The sequence below is a fragment of the Xiphias gladius genome, chromosome 23 (assembly GCF_016859285.1).
Source record: "Xiphias gladius isolate SHS-SW01 ecotype Sanya breed wild chromosome 23, ASM1685928v1, whole genome shotgun sequence".
In the NCBI taxonomy this organism is placed as follows: domain Eukaryota; kingdom Metazoa; phylum Chordata; class Actinopteri; order Istiophoriformes; family Xiphiidae; genus Xiphias; species Xiphias gladius.
The window spans coordinates 17,890,350-17,906,314 of record NC_053422.1 but is presented as its reverse complement, the minus strand read 5'-3'; the positions used below and the strand labels follow the sequence as shown (position 1 = coordinate 17,906,314).

General features: G+C 40.4%; 3 protein-coding genes across 6 annotated transcripts; all 3 read right to left on the bottom strand.

Moving 5' to 3' along the window:
* Window positions 1-498: 498 nt before the first annotated feature.
* Window positions 499-3,102, bottom strand: gnpda1 (glucosamine-6-phosphate deaminase 1). 2 transcript variants are annotated; one of them, XM_040119731.1, is made up of 7 exons: window positions 2,927-3,102; window positions 2,609-2,736; window positions 1,953-2,054; window positions 1,667-1,849; window positions 1,356-1,540; window positions 944-1,118; window positions 499-799 (listed from the first exon to the last, which is right to left on the bottom strand). In XM_040119731.1, exons 2-7 carry the CDS (start codon window positions 2,730-2,732, stop codon window positions 738-740), a joined length of 831 nt encoding a protein of 276 aa, XP_039975665.1. In that variant the 5' UTR covers window positions 2,733-2,736; window positions 2,927-3,102; the 3' UTR covers window positions 499-737. The 2 variants fall into 2 exon arrangements, with proteins under 2 accessions (XP_039975665.1, XP_039975664.1); XM_040119730.1 differs by having other exon boundaries at window positions 2,949-3,102.
* An 815-nt stretch (window positions 3,103-3,917) lies between these two features.
* hspa4b (heat shock protein 4b) lies at window positions 3,918-11,696 on the bottom strand. Its single transcript, XM_040119843.1, has 19 exons — window positions 11,298-11,696; window positions 10,626-10,683; window positions 10,269-10,409; window positions 9,136-9,258; window positions 8,856-8,955; window positions 8,583-8,716; window positions 8,147-8,391; window positions 7,947-8,023; window positions 7,650-7,801; window positions 7,333-7,439; window positions 7,107-7,240; window positions 6,767-6,951; window positions 6,539-6,634; window positions 6,126-6,281; window positions 5,873-5,998; window positions 5,642-5,749; window positions 5,419-5,538; window positions 5,078-5,239; window positions 3,918-4,468 (listed from the first exon to the last, which is right to left on the bottom strand). Exons 1-19 carry the CDS (start codon window positions 11,402-11,404, stop codon window positions 4,262-4,264), a joined length of 2,538 nt encoding a protein of 845 aa, XP_039975777.1. The 5' UTR covers window positions 11,405-11,696; the 3' UTR covers window positions 3,918-4,261.
* A 660-nt stretch (window positions 11,697-12,356) lies between these two features.
* LOC120785273 (cytochrome b-c1 complex subunit 8) lies at window positions 12,357-14,748 on the bottom strand. Of its 3 annotated transcripts, XM_040119844.1 has the most exons (4): window positions 14,618-14,656; window positions 14,228-14,264; window positions 13,443-13,614; window positions 12,357-12,543 (listed from the first exon to the last, which is right to left on the bottom strand). In XM_040119844.1, exons 2-4 carry the CDS (start codon window positions 14,243-14,245, stop codon window positions 12,449-12,451), a joined length of 285 nt encoding a protein of 94 aa, XP_039975778.1. In that variant the 5' UTR covers window positions 14,246-14,264; window positions 14,618-14,656; the 3' UTR covers window positions 12,357-12,448. The 3 variants fall into 3 exon arrangements, with proteins under 3 accessions (XP_039975778.1, XP_039975779.1, XP_039975781.1); XM_040119845.1 differs by lacking the exon at window positions 14,228-14,264 and having other exon boundaries at window positions 14,618-14,748; XM_040119847.1 differs by lacking the exons at window positions 14,228-14,264; window positions 14,618-14,656 and adding an exon at window positions 14,461-14,589.
* Between the last annotated feature and the right edge of the window lie 1,217 nt (window positions 14,749-15,965).

Genomic DNA, 15,965 nt, shown 5'->3' with positions numbered 1-15,965 from the left:
TACCAACACTGATGGGCAGCGTTCTTCTTATGTAATTCGTCAAAGTGTAGAAAATGACTTTATACAATTCGAATAATTGGGTAATTTATTCATTAATGTGCATTATATTTTATGAGCTGATCATAGGTCTATTTGTAAAAATCTTTATCTGCAAATATAGTGGAGCAAAAAATACATTTGCCCGTGAAATGTTGTGGAGTACAAGTATATGAGCTCAAAGGCGTACAAAGTAGCAGAAAATCATAATCTCATCATATAGTAAAGTAGAAGTACCTCGAAACTGCACTGAATTGCAGTACTCGTGTTAATGTATTTAGTTTGTGCTCCTCCATTTCTCTTCAAATGTACACTGAAAATAGTTTGTTGCACCATTACTTCCAGCTCAAATCTGGAAATGAAAGATTTCAAGGAGCACTTAAAGGCAACATGAGTTGTTCCGTCATGTGACAGGAGGAAATACTGAATACCACAGCACTATCCCAAAACACACCCAGTATATAAAAATTAAACGCACTTTATTACAAAGAAAAAATGAAAACACAGCTGTATGAACAATCACCTGGATACTTAGAAACCTGTGCTATGCCAGCACCTTATTTCTACAAAGATTAGTTGTGGTCAACTGTAAGCACTGCTTGATGTCAACCAATGTGTCTCCATCAGAAGACAAGGGAATCACTGGAGTGTTAATTCTTGAAAAATGCCTCATGACTACAAAAAGTTTGAAAGAAGTCTCGTTAGTTCTTCTTAGGGTCCGAGGGAGCTGGCTCCACCAGCTTGTTGTGCACATGCATCATCCCTAAAGAAAGAGCAAGACGCATTATGTTTTCTATGATTCATGTAACTGTTTTGCATACATTTTCTCTTAATCCAACTTCGGTTACAATTTAGTCCAACTGAAATACAGTAATTTAAGAATTATAGCATTGTGATTTAGTCTCACCTTTGAAGTACTTTACAGTTTTGACCCGCAGTTCCAGAGTGGCGTCTTCATCACATACAAAAACAGTCTGTGGGTGCTGCTGGAACGCCGACACTGTCCACATGTGATTCACACCTTCCTCTATAGCTTTGTATAAAGCAAATGCCTTGTGTGCCCCAGTAATGAGAATCATGACCTGAGAAAAAATTCAAAATGTGACCTAAGGCCTGTATAACTTGGCATGCACAACATGAAATTAGTGGTTTTTTGTGTGTCAGGAAGATGACAAGATTACTGAGCAATGCACTGTTCTGCAACTCAAAGCAAAGTTCTGATAGAAAATGAACAGTCCTAACATAAAGGAAATTTGACATTTTGCAGAAGCATAAAGCAAGAGGAGGACACATGGTTGACATTAATCTTGGCTTCTAACCTCTTTTGCATCCATAACAGTGCCCACTCCCACGGTCAGAGCCATGGTTGGCACCTTTGAGATATCCCCATCAAAGAATCGGGCGTTAGCAATGATAGTGTCCTTTGCCAGAGTCTTCACCCTGGTCCTAGAAACCAAGCTTGAGCCAGGCTCATTAAAGGCAATGTGGCCATCGGGTCCAATACCTGACATAGGACAGTAAGAGCAATTTGAATTTAACTGCAGCTTCAACAATGATTGTGTAATCACTTGATATGAGAAGTGTGTAGTCGGTTACAGTATATTCACTGTAAGCGCTGTGACCTCCTGACCTCCAACAAAGAGCTCGATCCCCCCGGCAGCTGTTATCTTTTCCTCAAAGGCTTCACACTCTGCTTGCAGGTCGGCGGCATTGCCATCGAGGATGTGGGTGTTCTCTGCTTTTATATCTATGTGCTTAAAGAAGTTATTCCACATGAAGGAGTGGTAGCTCTCAGGGTGATCTCTGGGTAGTCCTATGTGGGATTTTATGACAGTTTCATATGCAAGATCACAGCTGTAAAGATTTCCTCAGTGTGTAACCACTTTATGTGAGGAGAAGGAATGGTGAGGCCTTACCTACATATTCGTCCATGTTGAAAGTCTTTACATACTGGAAGGAGATTTCTCCATTCTTGTAGTACTCAATCAGTTTCTTGTAACAACCCAAAGGTGTGCTCCCTAAAGAAAGCAAGCAAAAAAGGTTATGATTGCAAAGAACAAAGACAAAGTGAAACTAACATAGTACATTCACTCGAGCACTGTACTTATTTTATGAGTCATAGATACTTGATCCTTTCCGTTTTGGGACATTTCATCCAATTACTCTTTTATTTTTTAAATTAAAATAATGCGATGGCTGTACAAGTTCTTCAGAGAATAAAGTTTAAATGCAGAACAAGCTGGGTCAAAAATTGTGATGCATTGTTTAATTTTAAACTCCCAGTCTGCATGGATAGATCCTTGCAGCAATATTTTAACTTTTTGCAAGAATATAGGCGCCTTTATTTTTTATGTAAGCTCATTTTGATAATATTTTCCCTTTTCAGTAGAAAGTGAACATTTTTCCATCATGTAAATAAAGGCTTAGGGGCTATTTCTGCCGGTGACACTGAACCAGCAGATGTGAGGGGAACTATTCTGTAAGTTTTACACTAGTACACAGTATCTCCAGCACTAAATTCTTAAATAAATAAAATTATACACCTGTACGGGGTTTGACAGGATATACCTACCTGTGGGGATCCCCAGGGTGAAATATCTGTCCGGGCCAGGTTTGAACAGTAAAATCCTGTTTCTAATGTACTTTGCAGCCCACTCGCTTGCCCGATCGTAGTCATCGAGAATGATCAGCTTCATCGTCCTGGAGAAAAAAAAGAATAATGAACGGTTCGGGACAAAAAACACACCTAAAACAGACTTTAGACTTGTCAAGGAACGTATATCATCCAGCAGCACTAAAATGAGATCAGGTCAGGGTTTGCTAAAACCAGCTGGACAAACGCCTTTGACGCAACCACGCTGTGTAACCAAAACCCTCACTGTAGATATACCTCGGACTATCTGTAGCTTTACCTCGGAGCAGATCAGACAGCAGCCGGATGCATCATGTGATTCCTGTGATCGGATGCAAACATCCTGTGACCGCGGACGTGACGTGTAGCACAACGCAGATTTAAGTTAGCTAGTAAAGCTAAGCAGCAGGTAGCTTTGACTTGATAAATGACCGCGCGAAGCGTCCTCGGGGTGCTTTGTAGGCGCCCCTTAAATGGTCGAAAACTGCCATGTCGAGTGGTTTACAGCTTTTAAAAAAACAATGAAGCCGTGTGTCCAGTTACATGCGTGTATTAGGGGAGCAAGGAAAACAGTTTTTCATGAGTCTTGAACCGAATTTACATTAACCAGGCTCCTAGCAGCACGTTAATAGTGGTTGCTAGGCGACATAAACGGAGAACATTTTCTGGAAACTTAACGATACTAACTTCCTCCTCTTATCAAGTTAATATTTTACCCATAGTTATCTACATATTCAACGAATCACGCCTCACTTCAAAAATTTACCAAAGATTTACTATGATGTGATTACGTTATTTAATGTGGCTCAGTAAAATAATCTATTTAATCTAGCTAGCAGGGGCATAGCCGGGATTCTAGACGTATGCAGATCACGAGTTCAGACTTCCCCAGCACCAACGACACTCAAGCGAAAATTTCATTTTATTTATTCATTTAGCTGTTAAATTTTAAAATAATGAAGATGCTGTTTCTCTAAGGCCATCTTATGTTAGCTTTTTGCCTAAAACAGTCCCATATAAATATACGGAGTCTGACATGATACATTTAAAACCCCGACATGTGTAATACCTGTTTAATAGTGGGATGTGAACTCCAGTCCATGTCCTCAAAAAACCCTAAATTCACAGAAATATGACCGAGGACACGACCTGTGTCTTCAATAGCTACTGCCCTGCTAGCTAGACAGGGGCATTACCTGTGTGGAGAAACCTTGGGTTTATTTGACCAAAGTTATGAAGCTGTTGCAGGTGATTTTCAATAACTTTATTAAAACCATATTGTGACACAGACCGGAACACTTACAGAGCACACAACAGAAATAAATACCATCATGTGTACAGCGCTCATTGTCAAACAGGCTTATTGCGGCTGGCTTTTGATTTAGGTCATCCAGAAAGAGAGAGGGCATGCTATGTCATCAGACAGAGATACCACCAGGAGCTGGGCTCAGTGTGCTAATCACCCCGCTTGCTTTTGACTGTTGAGTGCAGTTCCTGAAACACTTCACCTGCTCTGATATACACCCAGGCTGCATCTCAATCTGAAGCAACAAGCTCCCGCTCAGCTTTGCTTTAGGGAGGGGTTACACTGCTTTAATCAAGGTCCATATCAGGCTTGTTTTCTGTTGTTTCTGAGGAGGGGTTCCCTGTGCTATCGGTCGTTCCTTTGTCTGCGCTTTCTTCCTGGGGTTTCTCCTGCCCGTTGACAGGCCCGTTCTGCTCTGCAGGCGTGTCCTCCTTGGGAAGCTCCACCTTGGGTTTGGGCTTGGTCACAACGGGGTTACAAGCAGAGAAGAGCTCCTGGAAAAGTACACAGTGAACACAACTTGAAATAATGGTTTTATTAAAAGAAATGCAGTTGTTATGGAGACCTACCAATTGGCCCTGGCCCAATAAATAATTGCAATATAGGCACCAAAGTTACTTGCATTCCTGATAGTTGACCTCAGTGAATCATCTTTAGACAGTTCAGATATGTGATGAAAAAATGGTCATTCCTTTTAACAATATGTGCATGAAGGCACAATAACAGCTGAATGAATGCTGCCTGAGAAAAGCTATCCATCTGATTGATGTCAATGAGCATATATGCAATGACTTTACAACAGGTAACCCCAAATAGCAACAAATGAATTTTGACTCTTAATACCCAGAAATCCTCCCGTGTGAATTCCTAGGTTTAATTCATCACTTTCTGGGTGTTATTTGTGACTTACTCCCCACCAACTGCCATAACACAATATCAATTTAACACTGGCTACAATTTGTAGTTAATGGACAAATCAAGCTGTCTTAAGCCCCTTGCATATTTATTTTACATGTATCGGATTCCCTATTTTAAATTTACCATATTCCAGGTACTTTTCTCAGTGCTCTGGTCTTATGATAATCAAATGCACAGACGCTCACCCTTGTTTTTGCTTTTACGTCTTTGACTTTGACAGAGGGATCCACCGTCAAGCTCTGTTTGCTCTGCTGGTTCATGGTGCTGTTCATCCAGATCATTGCGTCGTTGGTCAGTTTGTCCACTTTGGTGACATCTGCTTCATCTAAATGGTCATATTGCTCCTCCTGGGAATCAATGGAAAATAACAAACGTAGTGTTGCTAATTACTGCAGGCATTATTCCTTTTATTTTTAATGATGAAGATTAACAGGAATCATCTAGATTAATAGTTAACTAATGTCATTTTAAAGCATTCCCAATATACACAATTTAAAATTCTCTTTTAAAAAGCTTTTAGCTTTACCTTCATTTTGTACGCTTCAACAAATTTCATGTACTGCTGGATTTGTTTTCCCAGCTCCTCAAAAGCTTTAGGTCTCTCTTCAGCCTCTGCATACCTCTCCTGGATGGGCTGGCCAAGTTTCTGTAGAGTACACAACACAGACGTCATTAAAAAAAATATCAAAATGTCGACCACATAATGGAAGTTAAAAAAAAAAAAAAACAATCACTATTGCAATAATTACCTTTAACTCTGCCAATTTGTCAATGTACACCTGTTTGGGTTGATCTTCTCCATCCTCATACAGCCAGTTTTCAGTGTCCTCCAGCTTTAATGACAAAGCATCTCGGTCCTAAAAATAGGAATATTATTTCACAACATGTAAAAGGAAAGCCCAATCTGTTGCACAGTGATCATCAGGTGATTTGATCCCAGTTCTTTCTTTACCACGAGTCAGAAGTGATTGTTTACTCACAGATTCACTGACAAACTTCTCCAGCATCCCGTGTAGTTTGTCCCTCATATCGTACACGTACTCCTCTACGTTATTCTTGGCGTCATTCCTCTCCTTCTCCAGCTTGTCCTGCATGATCATCTTACCCTGAGGAGAACCCAAACAGCAACTGTCACTGACAAACGCTTCAAAATAGAATGAGTAGTTAAAAAAAACAACAGCTTGATGGGTGGATTTAGTAATGTGTGTGTTTGATGGCTGAAAGCTTAGTTACCTCATTTTCTACGAAAAGATTGAGCATGTCGTCTGCTAGCTGCCACTGTGGACTGTTTTCAATCGGAAGCTCCAGCACTTTTGTCTTGACTTTGGGCTTTTTGGCTTGTGGGGGCTGGTCAGACTTCTTCTCGCTTTTGTTCTCCTCTGTGGTAGTCTAAAAAAAATAAAGAGTAGTTTTTTGTTTGCACTGTCACAGAGGTGCTGATTCAAGGCTCCATTTTTGAGGCCATGATTAGTGGCATTATACTGTACCATATTTTGTTGAAAATGTCTAACCCCAGTTAACATACACGAGGATGAAAAATTTAACATTATTAGCTTCTCAAAGATACAGTTTATTGTGGGCTGTATCTCCCCGTAAAGACAATTGTAAAAACTGGTATTTGTTTTACACAACACTGTGCATCCTACCTCCATCTCTTCATTCTCACGTGGCACCTTCTCTTCTGTTTCTTTCTGACAGTCTCCCTGTTCCTGCGGCTCATCCTGATCAGTTAACATCTTGCTCTGCAGAGGAATAATAAATACCAAACATTTTTTTTTCTCCAAAAACAGAAATGCAAATAGTAGCACATATACTGATCTGATGTTCAGTGTAAAAGTACGCTATACAATGAAAAACAACAAAACAAAACACACCTCTCCATCTTTTTCATTGGCCTGTTCTGTTTCCATGGGTTCCTCTGTCTCATCAGACTTCTGCACTTCAACCAGGGAGGCGCTAGACACGCTAAAGATACCATGGATGTTCACTCGCACCTTAACTTTAACCTTGGAGCTCTCCCCAGATGCTTGTGGGACAACCTTCTGGATCAGAAACTGACCTGTAGGGAAGAAAAAATGAAGTCATGACCAAAAACAAATATACGTACCTATTTGATAAGCGGACGTTATATCAGCTATGTTTATACCAAGCGTGGTTTGGAGAATTTCCGTTCCCTAATGGTCAGAAATCACTTAGGAAGCTTTACTTGCTTACCAATAGTGGGGTCAGGGTAGGGCAGCTCATTAGGGCCATTGTAGTAGGCCTCCAAAGAGAAAGGCTCTCTCCGGTAGAAGGTCAACACTTTGGAGAAAGGGGCTGCGTGGTTCTTGGGAAATACCTCGCAATCACTGGAACAATTGAACATTACAAAATTATTATTATATTAAATAGTTAAGATCAGAGAGAGTAGAAAAAGAAAATATCAAAGAAAGTCGCTTACCTCAGGCCTTCCTCTGCAGCAGAATGCCACTTCAAGGAGATGGGATAGGGAACGACGTCTGTGATGGAGAATTCACGCACTTTGAAGGCAGGTGACAGTATTGCGCACTGTGGAGACACAACCAGTAATTCATATGAATGCAGCATTAAAATCAAAGATGAAACTCTAGAGGCAAAAACATAATTTTCACATGATTTTGAAAACATAAACGGATGCTTTTTCAAGCCTAAAGGTTCTGTTGTGAGCTGGCAAGTGACGATTTTACTGTGAGCAATAGGAGGGGTGGAGACCAGCTTTAAAACCAAAGTGTGACATACCTGCAGGGCACATCCTCTGGCCACGGCTTCGTCAGCATTCAGTGTAGTGCTTAACTCCTTCCCAAAGAATTTGCTGATTCTCTCTTTGACAGCAGGGATCCTGGAAGCTCCACCCACTATCTCAACTGCATAGATGTCTTCCTTTTTCAGTTCTTTATGGGAAAAAAACACAGTTTTATAATCACAAAAGCTGAGGGACTTGCGTACATTACATTCTTTAAAAAAAAAAAACAGAATTAACAGGAATTTCAGTTAAATAAAGTGACGTAAATCACAACTGGGGGAATTAATACTCACTGGCATGTTCCAGCAGACTCTGCAGTGGAGGCTCTACTCGAGCCAAAATGTCAGTACACATCTCTTCAAACTGACCCCTTGTTCAAGAGAAAAGGTGGATATTGTTTAAAATTTCAAATTAAGAGACTGTAGATAGATACAAATCATGCATAGTTTAAAAAAATAAATAAATAAATAAATCTAATTTTTGGTTGGCTTACCTGTTCAGTTTTCCAGAGACGTCAATGTCATTCATGAAGCACTCAATGTTAAGCGGCAGGTCTGAGGAGTTGGCACTCATCAGTTTCTTCAGTTTTTCACACTCCTGGTAGAGCCTGACCAGAGCCCTGGGCTTCGTCTTGACATCGAGCTTGTACTTCTTGCCAAATTCCTCACAGAAATACTTGACCAGTACCTCATCAAAGTCCTTTCCTCCCAACTCCGGGTCACAGGCTGTAGCAAGGACCTGAAAGAACAGGAGAAGAGGCCAAGGGAGAGTTGAAGTTATCAAACAAAGCCTCTCATAGATTGATAAAGAATGTGTAGCAAGTTGATTTACTTACACTTACACACTTACACACACACACTTACACACACACACACACACACACACACACACACACACACACACACACACACACACACACACACACACACCTTGAGTTTGCCCTTGTTAAAGGCACAAATTGAAGTCTGGTATCCAGAATGGCCCAGGTCCACGAACACCACATTTCTGGGCTTCTCCTCAGGAGCAGGGAGATCCTGTTTGTAGATCCCGTATGCTAATGCAACTGGAAGGAAATTTTTTAAGTTATTCATGAGGTAAACGAGTGTTGGAATGGCAGTACAGAGAAGCGCCCACAGTCAGTACAACAATCACTAACATGCACATCCTTATCCAAGCCCTACCCAAAGAACCCTAGTACAGACCTGCAGTTGTTTCATTCATGAGCCTCAGGCAGTTGAGTCCAGCAATCTGAGCAGCATCTACTACTGATCTTCGCTCAGCATCAGTGTAGTAGCAGGGAACCTGGTTACAATAGAAACGCATTTAAAATAGATCCTTTTTTTTTTTTAATTTAAAAGGCCCTACGCACATAAGTGTTTTCAATTAACTTGCTTGCTGAGAGCTGTGGTTAGGTTGAAGTTAGGGCTTTAAGCTTTTATAAGGACAGCGTCAAAAACTGTACAGTAGCATGTTAAGACTTACAGAGACAACGCAGTCAGCCACAGGCTTCTTCAGGGCATTCTCTGCCGTCTCCTTCAGCTTGGTCAGCAACATGGCGGTGACCTGTTCAATGCTGAACACCTTCTCCTCCTCCATGTACATCACCTTCAGTAAACAGTCAAATCAGCCGACAAGAGAAGATTGTCACATTGATCTCAATGATCTGTTGGCTCATTAATTACTGTTTTGTATTATTATTATATTGGACAATTACATCTAACAAACTCACTTTTCCAAAAATGCACAGCTTGGCTTATTTGCTTCAGGTAACTTTGCCTGTAACTATTGTTTTCCCGTACCAAAGTCTCTCAATCAGCCTTATCAGTGTCCCTTATACTTCCAGTGTATTATCAAGGCCACATATCAAACCTTTATCTCAGTTCAGCTTGCGATGACACAGACAGACGTTTCATAACTTCAAGATGCACAGATGTGCTGCGTCACAGGTGTAATTAAAAGCTGTTTATCTATAAGCTGTTAGTCCTTGCCGGCATTAAAACTTTGGTTGACACAGAAAACTGATCCAAAACAAAAATTTCGGTCCTTCAAAAATAAAAAGTAAATTCAGGTCTAAATAGATAAATAGATTATAAACTCTTTTAACTAATAATATCCTTAACTGTACCGATTTAGGGGACTGTATTGTACTATTTGTTTAGCTATTATATTATTGAGACTGTGCGTTTTCTTTCTATGTGTTGCTGTGACAGAAGAATATTTATTTCTGTTGTACTTTTCTTATAGAGTTCCAAGTGTAGTAGTCTATTTTTACTATTTCCGCCCTGTTGAGTCATGGTGAAGTTGATACCCGTCAGTGTTTTAAACCATTAATATGCCCAAGGCTTTTCTCTTTGCTCTGCCTGAGAGCACCTGAACAGCATTTCTTTACTATGACCTACAGACTTATTTGGCAGGACGATAATTACCTGGACTGGGGGACCAGATTATAACAACATATGAGAACCAGTGCAGATCTCACAGAGTGCAAATTTAATTTCACAAGGATAATTGTGGAGTATATCCAATGGGTCTGGGCTGTAATGAGTGCTATCCACAGATTACTAAACATCCTAACATATAATTTTCAAGGTGAATCTTGTTCTTTCATCTCTTACCTTGATGCCAGTTGTTCCTGTAGGCATTTGTGCAATATCGTAGACCAAGCTATTTTTGATCTGCTGCACATACGGATCTGAAAACGCCCTGCCATGAAACCTCTTGAACCCTTGGACAGTGTTCTTGCAGTTTGTGACGACCTGTTTAACAAAAAGAGAGAAAAACAACTCACTATTAAAATACACGCACGACCTGAAAGCGTGTTCTATGCTGGTGCTGAATTTGATGTGTGCTGTACCCATGCCTGGTTCTGTTCATGCTCATGTACATTCACTGCACTATGGAAACACTGGTCCCTTCGCTGTCAGTTTAGTGATCAGGGTCCCAGTGTCCCCAGACTTCCCATGAAAACATACCTGGCTTTTTGCTGCTGCACCGATCGAGCGATTCCGGGGTCCAAAGGAAACACACGCTCTAAAAATAGAAAACACAATTCAGTTATTTCTTCTACAACTGTTTTTTTCAATGATGTAGCTGCATATAGGGTTGATGCCACCGGTAATAAAATGGTAACTAATAGTGATGGTGACGATTTCATGTAATAATAGCTTTCACGTTTGTAGATATATATTCTCCACTGATTTGTCTTTTTAGGACTATGGGTCTGGAAAATGAAGAACAAGGGATTGCTCAAGCCGTTTTGACAGCCTGGATCCGGCCTCCTCCCATCATGCGCTCACTGATGCCTGCAGTAAAGAAAAAAAAAAATCACCACCTGCCTGGGCAGGTCAGTTATTCGAGTCTTCAAACGAACTAGACGATGTTACTGTGGTAGGACACCACGAGAATCGTTCCCGCGTGTCAAGTGCTACCAGGATTACATTCTAGTGACAATGGTTTCGTGTCTGCTACCATTAGCTTTAGCACTCACATGCTGCTTCCTGTTGTGAAATCTGTTAGCATGCTAACTAGCCAGGCAGCTAGTCACGTTAGCGTCACCCAATATTGTGATGAACAGACGCGGATCCGTTCACATTTTTGTGCCTGCTATCAGCGCAGATGATACCGATTACAATGATCCCACTTACGGTGTGCACCGATCGCTGTATTCATTGGCGACTGTTTCAATCCCTCCGGCTCTGGCTACCGCTACATAGCAGTTCATGAACCCGACGTCAAATCCTATAACTGACATCTTCGCCGGCTAACTTGAACGGCAATTACGAGGAAGAACAGAAACACGGCTCGGAGCTAAAAGCGACAGCGGAAGCTACAGTGGGTTCAGCGCACGGCGATCCACCCTTGTTCTTGTTCCATGAAACCGAGCGGCAACATGCGGTAGGTGCACCGGCTGATGCGTGAGAGTTGCGTTCAGGAATTTTCTGTCTGTCCCACCGACCAATCGCGGCCGACTGCAGTGACGCTGCATACGAGGATCGTGCGCCGCCCACGGGCCAGAAGCGGGCACTACGGCGGCGGCTTTCGAGCTGTAAACGTACACATGAAGCTGCTATTTCAGTCTCTGGCCCAGATTTCTCTCTGGGATCCAGCTGCAGCGATCGAAACCTGCTGTCGGTCACCTGCCGGCGCTGTGGCTCCCCGACTTCAACATAAAAGCCCCACCCACTACCACCATTACAACCACTGCAGACAAATGCAAATGCTTACCATCACTTGCCTTATAATTGTCCTAAATGCGATTTGATCGACTGAAGTTCATCACAGCTCTCACCAATAAAAGAAACAAAAATCAGCTTAATTTACACAACCGCATTCAAAACTTATTTTTCTGTCCGTTTTCTCTGGTCTTTAAAATGTCTGAAAAATTACCCGTCACACTTCCCCACATCCCAAGGTCATGTCTTCATCCTCTTTTTGTTCAACCCACATTCCAAAACCCAACAATCTTCCATTTACAAAAATATAAAAACAGAGAAAAGCAGCAAGTCATCACGATGGAGATGTTGGAGCTACTAATCATTGGCATGATCATTCTACATGAGAAATGACTTGAACAATTATAAAAACTTCACTTCAGGACTAAATTTGTATGATGTCTTGTAAAACTGTAGCACTGATTTGACATCCACATTGAATGAACATTAATGGACATCAATAAGAGATGACTGAATAAAATCAATCATGACTGATTTCACTTAAATATTTTTCATCTTTATTGGTTAAACATACAGAATTGGAATTAACAACATAGGGCAGCTCTCAGAAAGGTGACAGGAGATCACTCGTCATTCTCAAAGTCAGCAAGATTCTTCCTCTTGCCCTGCTGATGGACACTGTTGCCCCAGCTGTATGTCAGGTACATGAGGATCATTGCTGCAAAAAGGAAGATCAAAAAACAAATTAGCACCAGGATCTTAACACTATGTTTAATTTTATTTAGCTGCACAAAGTCTTTTAAAATTTTCTTTTAAATATCATACTACCCATACAGAGATCATTAAAAAAACTTGTCATCTAAAACACACAACATATGCTGGCAAAGCAGGTTAACAAGCATATCATATGACTGGGGTACAAACCCAACTCAACATACAGACACTTGTAATGATGAACCTAAACCTCAGGTGGAGCTTGACAAGAAAAAGCAGGCTTCAAAAACTAAGATCCAAAGCCCTTAATTTCAATATTGTGCAGAGAAAGGAGTGGGTAATTGGTAAACTACAGACCCCCATGTGGAAAGGCTGGCAGATTATATGACAGGCCACTGCAATGTTGCAACTCCATGAACAGTTTTATGGGAATAGTGTATTTTATATGGGTCTTGCATCAATGTATGGATTATATCACTTGGTAATCCAATATAAAATGATATACAGAACAAAAACTATTTTTGCTACTCTATGCGTAGAATCCCATTTTAGTTACGAAAATGTGAGAAAATTTTTTTTTTTTTTAACTACCAGCAAAATCTGTCAAGTCAAAATATTCATTTGAACAATTTGAGACAGTTTAATAAAGAATAAAATGCAGACTGAAAAAGCACTGCAGATAACTTATGCAATTTATTTGAACCGAAATAACTCAGGCACACTTTCTATGTTATTATTCTATGATAATTTTTACAATAAAATAACGTTCAGTTTCCGTAAATTCTTTTTGATGTCATGAGTTAACAAAAAAGATTTCAGTAAGTATTTAATACCTGAATGTATTAACTGGACCAGGTCTAAACGTAAAATACTGATATACTGTATACAAAAGCAAAGACTCACGGGGGGCAACTTTGAAGAAAGAAGATGTGAACCGTCTCCACGCATTGGGGATTCCCTTGGAGAAGTAGTTGGGGAAAGCCCTCTGTTCAAATGGGGACAGACTGTATGTGATTACATGCCTGATCTTGGCCAAGTCTCCAAAGTGGCGGCCCATGTTCACCAGAGAGCTGATCTGAAATGACAATGAGGAATTTACAGAAGGCAGCCACTAGCGTGAAAAATGTCTGGACTAAATGCAAATAGTCCAAATTAAATAGTGGCTTAAAACTGTATCCATTGACTCTCACACTACTCTGTGCATCTTGGTAGAAAGAGGCAAAACTCTTTTCAGTTTTTCTTAGTAAGAAGTACTTAAACCAATTTAGTGTGACTTTTCAATAGATACAAATTCATCTCCAGCTGAACTGTAGGGGCTACTAAACAATTTGGGAAAATAAAAAATAAAAAGAAAGAACTGGTTCAGTTTTTCAGTTCTGTATGAAAACATTCTGAGTACACAGCTTTATTAATCAAAAACATAAAATAATATATGTTGCATCCTTGACAATGATTTTGTTTAAATAATCATCTTTAGGGGTCACTGGCCATGTTTCACTCTGCATGTTTGGCAGGATATTACGTAACCAATTTTGTATGTTATGAATTTTATTACTACCATAGTTACTTTATGTGTTGTGTTAAAGACGTAGTTAAAGTAACAAGTTAAAACAGTAAACTAACCCACTCTGCACTTAAATAGTTTCTCTACATACATGAGAACCGATGTGTGCTTAAAAAAAACAAACCGTAATAACGTCGTTCATTGACGCTTCAAACGATAAACTGTAAGGCAAAAACATAGGAGGCTGCTACGTTATCTGAATAGATACACAATTGCGAAATAATCGTAATAAAGCTGAAGGACCTAAGGACCTAAGGACCGAAGGACATATTAGATTTGTCAGCCGTGTTAGCTCAACATTAGCATCGCCAACTAGCTGCCCTGGGCTAGCTGTTAGCTGCTAAAGTACAAACAGACCTTGGAACGTTTCCTTGACTGCCACGTTAACGCGATCGTTTATTCGAAAGAGATTAAACCTAAGTCACTCCTAACACAATAAAGCAGACATATTTCACACCATTTGGTGTTTCAAGCTAATGCATGCGCCGTTTAAAATCGTGACATTGACTCTTACCGTGCTGCTTCTCAGCAGTGTTTCCTAATGAAGTCCCGGTGTCCTTCCTTTTTATCCAAGCGTCGGTTGTCTGCGCACACCGAGGGTATTACCGCCACCTGGCGGACTGGAGTGTGGCCAGATTACGCTTAGTTCTAGCACTGGGTCCACAAAGGATTATTCACAGGTCTTTTGATCATCTTGAGGACCTGTCAGGAACCTTTTTTACTGTAGTGACTGCCAGTGACTATACAGATTTCCATAAGAACCACAACCAGAGGTTGACATCAGAGAAAATTCACAGAATGCCACGATCTGCAAAAATCAAAGGGACTACAGCATTTGAAATGCTTCACAGCTATTAGCATGAGCTACTGTTCTTTGCTTTCTGTTTGTGCCATCCACAGACCAGCAGTGCACAGAAGCGGCAGAGATGGGGTGAGCAACTGTACAACCACGGAGAGATCTCCAGTATATTGCCAAAACTAAATCACCGGCCTGACAGAGAGCCTGAGGATGTGTTTGTTCTCGCTGAGGCTGAACCGATCTGTACAAGTTGCATGCAGGAGACCAAGGTACTTTTCCACAATGTTGTCATGACCATGACTGAAAGCACGCTGTCATCTGACATTCAAATCCCCAGAAAGACAAAACACAGTGACATAGTTCAGAGAGGCATCCGCACATGGGAGTGCTGACCGTCACTTTCAGGCAAGTGTTAGAAAGTAAAAGAGTGCATTTACTCAAGTATTGTACTTAAGTACAATTTTAAAGTACTTTTACTTTACTTGACTATTGCCATTTTATGCTGCCTGATACTTCTACTCGACTACATTCCAGACTGGAATCTCGTACTTTTTTACTGTACTACATTAATCAGAGGCCTGTAAAGACTAGTTACTTTTCATATTTTACATTAAAAAAACCTTAGAATATAAAATACAAAACATTATTAAAGATTAAACCAGTGGTTCCTGACCTTTTTGAGCCATTAAAGCAGTGTCTAGCTGAAGTACATTGTCAAGTTTCACCAAAAAGAGTTTTCCCCTTTAACTTGTCATTTCAAACATGGTTTCATTTAAACAATGTTTGTGAGGCCCAGATAGGTAAAACTCCCAAATATTTCACAAAAAAGGCAGGGGTTAAAGGAAGGTCTGAAAAATGAATCCATATTTATGTAGCAGAACTCTCTTTTTTCTTTGATCCGACCCCATTAATCATCTCACGAATCCTCAGTTTTATCTTGTGACCCTTTTGATGGGCAAGACCTTCAAGTCGGGAACCACTGAACTCTTAATCGCAGGAACCAATTTTCTGCAAAACAAGTACTTTTCATTTTAATTCTGTAAGTAAATTATACTTCTGCTCT

What these genes read in the sequence shown, in the direction of transcription:
- gnpda1 (XM_040119731.1), bottom strand. Translation starts at nt 2,732, where the DNA reads ATGAAGCTGATCATTCTCGATGACTACGATCGGGCAAGCGAGTGGGCT. An exon ending in CACCCTGGGGATCCCCACAG is followed by an intron (nt 2,055 to 2,608) that starts GTAGGTATATCC and finishes TGCTTTCTTTAG; the next exon opens with GGAGCACACCTTTGGGTTGT. An exon ending in GATCGAGCTCTTTGTTGGAG is followed by an intron (nt 1,541 to 1,666) that starts GTCAGGAGGTCA and finishes GTCCTATGTCAG; the next exon opens with GTATTGGACCCGATGGCCAC.
- LOC120785273 (XM_040119844.1), bottom strand. An exon ending in TTTCTTCAAAGTTGCCCCCC is followed by an intron (nt 12,544 to 13,442) that starts GTGAGTCTTTGC and finishes TCCTTTTTGCAG; the next exon opens with CAATGATCCTCATGTACCTG.
- hspa4b (XM_040119843.1), bottom strand. Translation starts at nt 11,404, where the DNA reads ATGTCAGTTATAGGATTTGACGTCGGGTTCATGAACTGCTATGTAGCG. An exon ending in AGAAGTTTGTCAGTGAATCT is followed by an intron (nt 5,750 to 5,872) that starts GTGAGTAAACAA and finishes TCCTATTTTTAG; the next exon opens with GACCGAGATGCTTTGTCATT. An exon ending in ACAAATTGGCAGAGTTAAAG is followed by an intron (nt 5,539 to 5,641) that starts GTAATTATTGCA and finishes TGTACTCTACAG; the next exon opens with AAACTTGGCCAGCCCATCCA.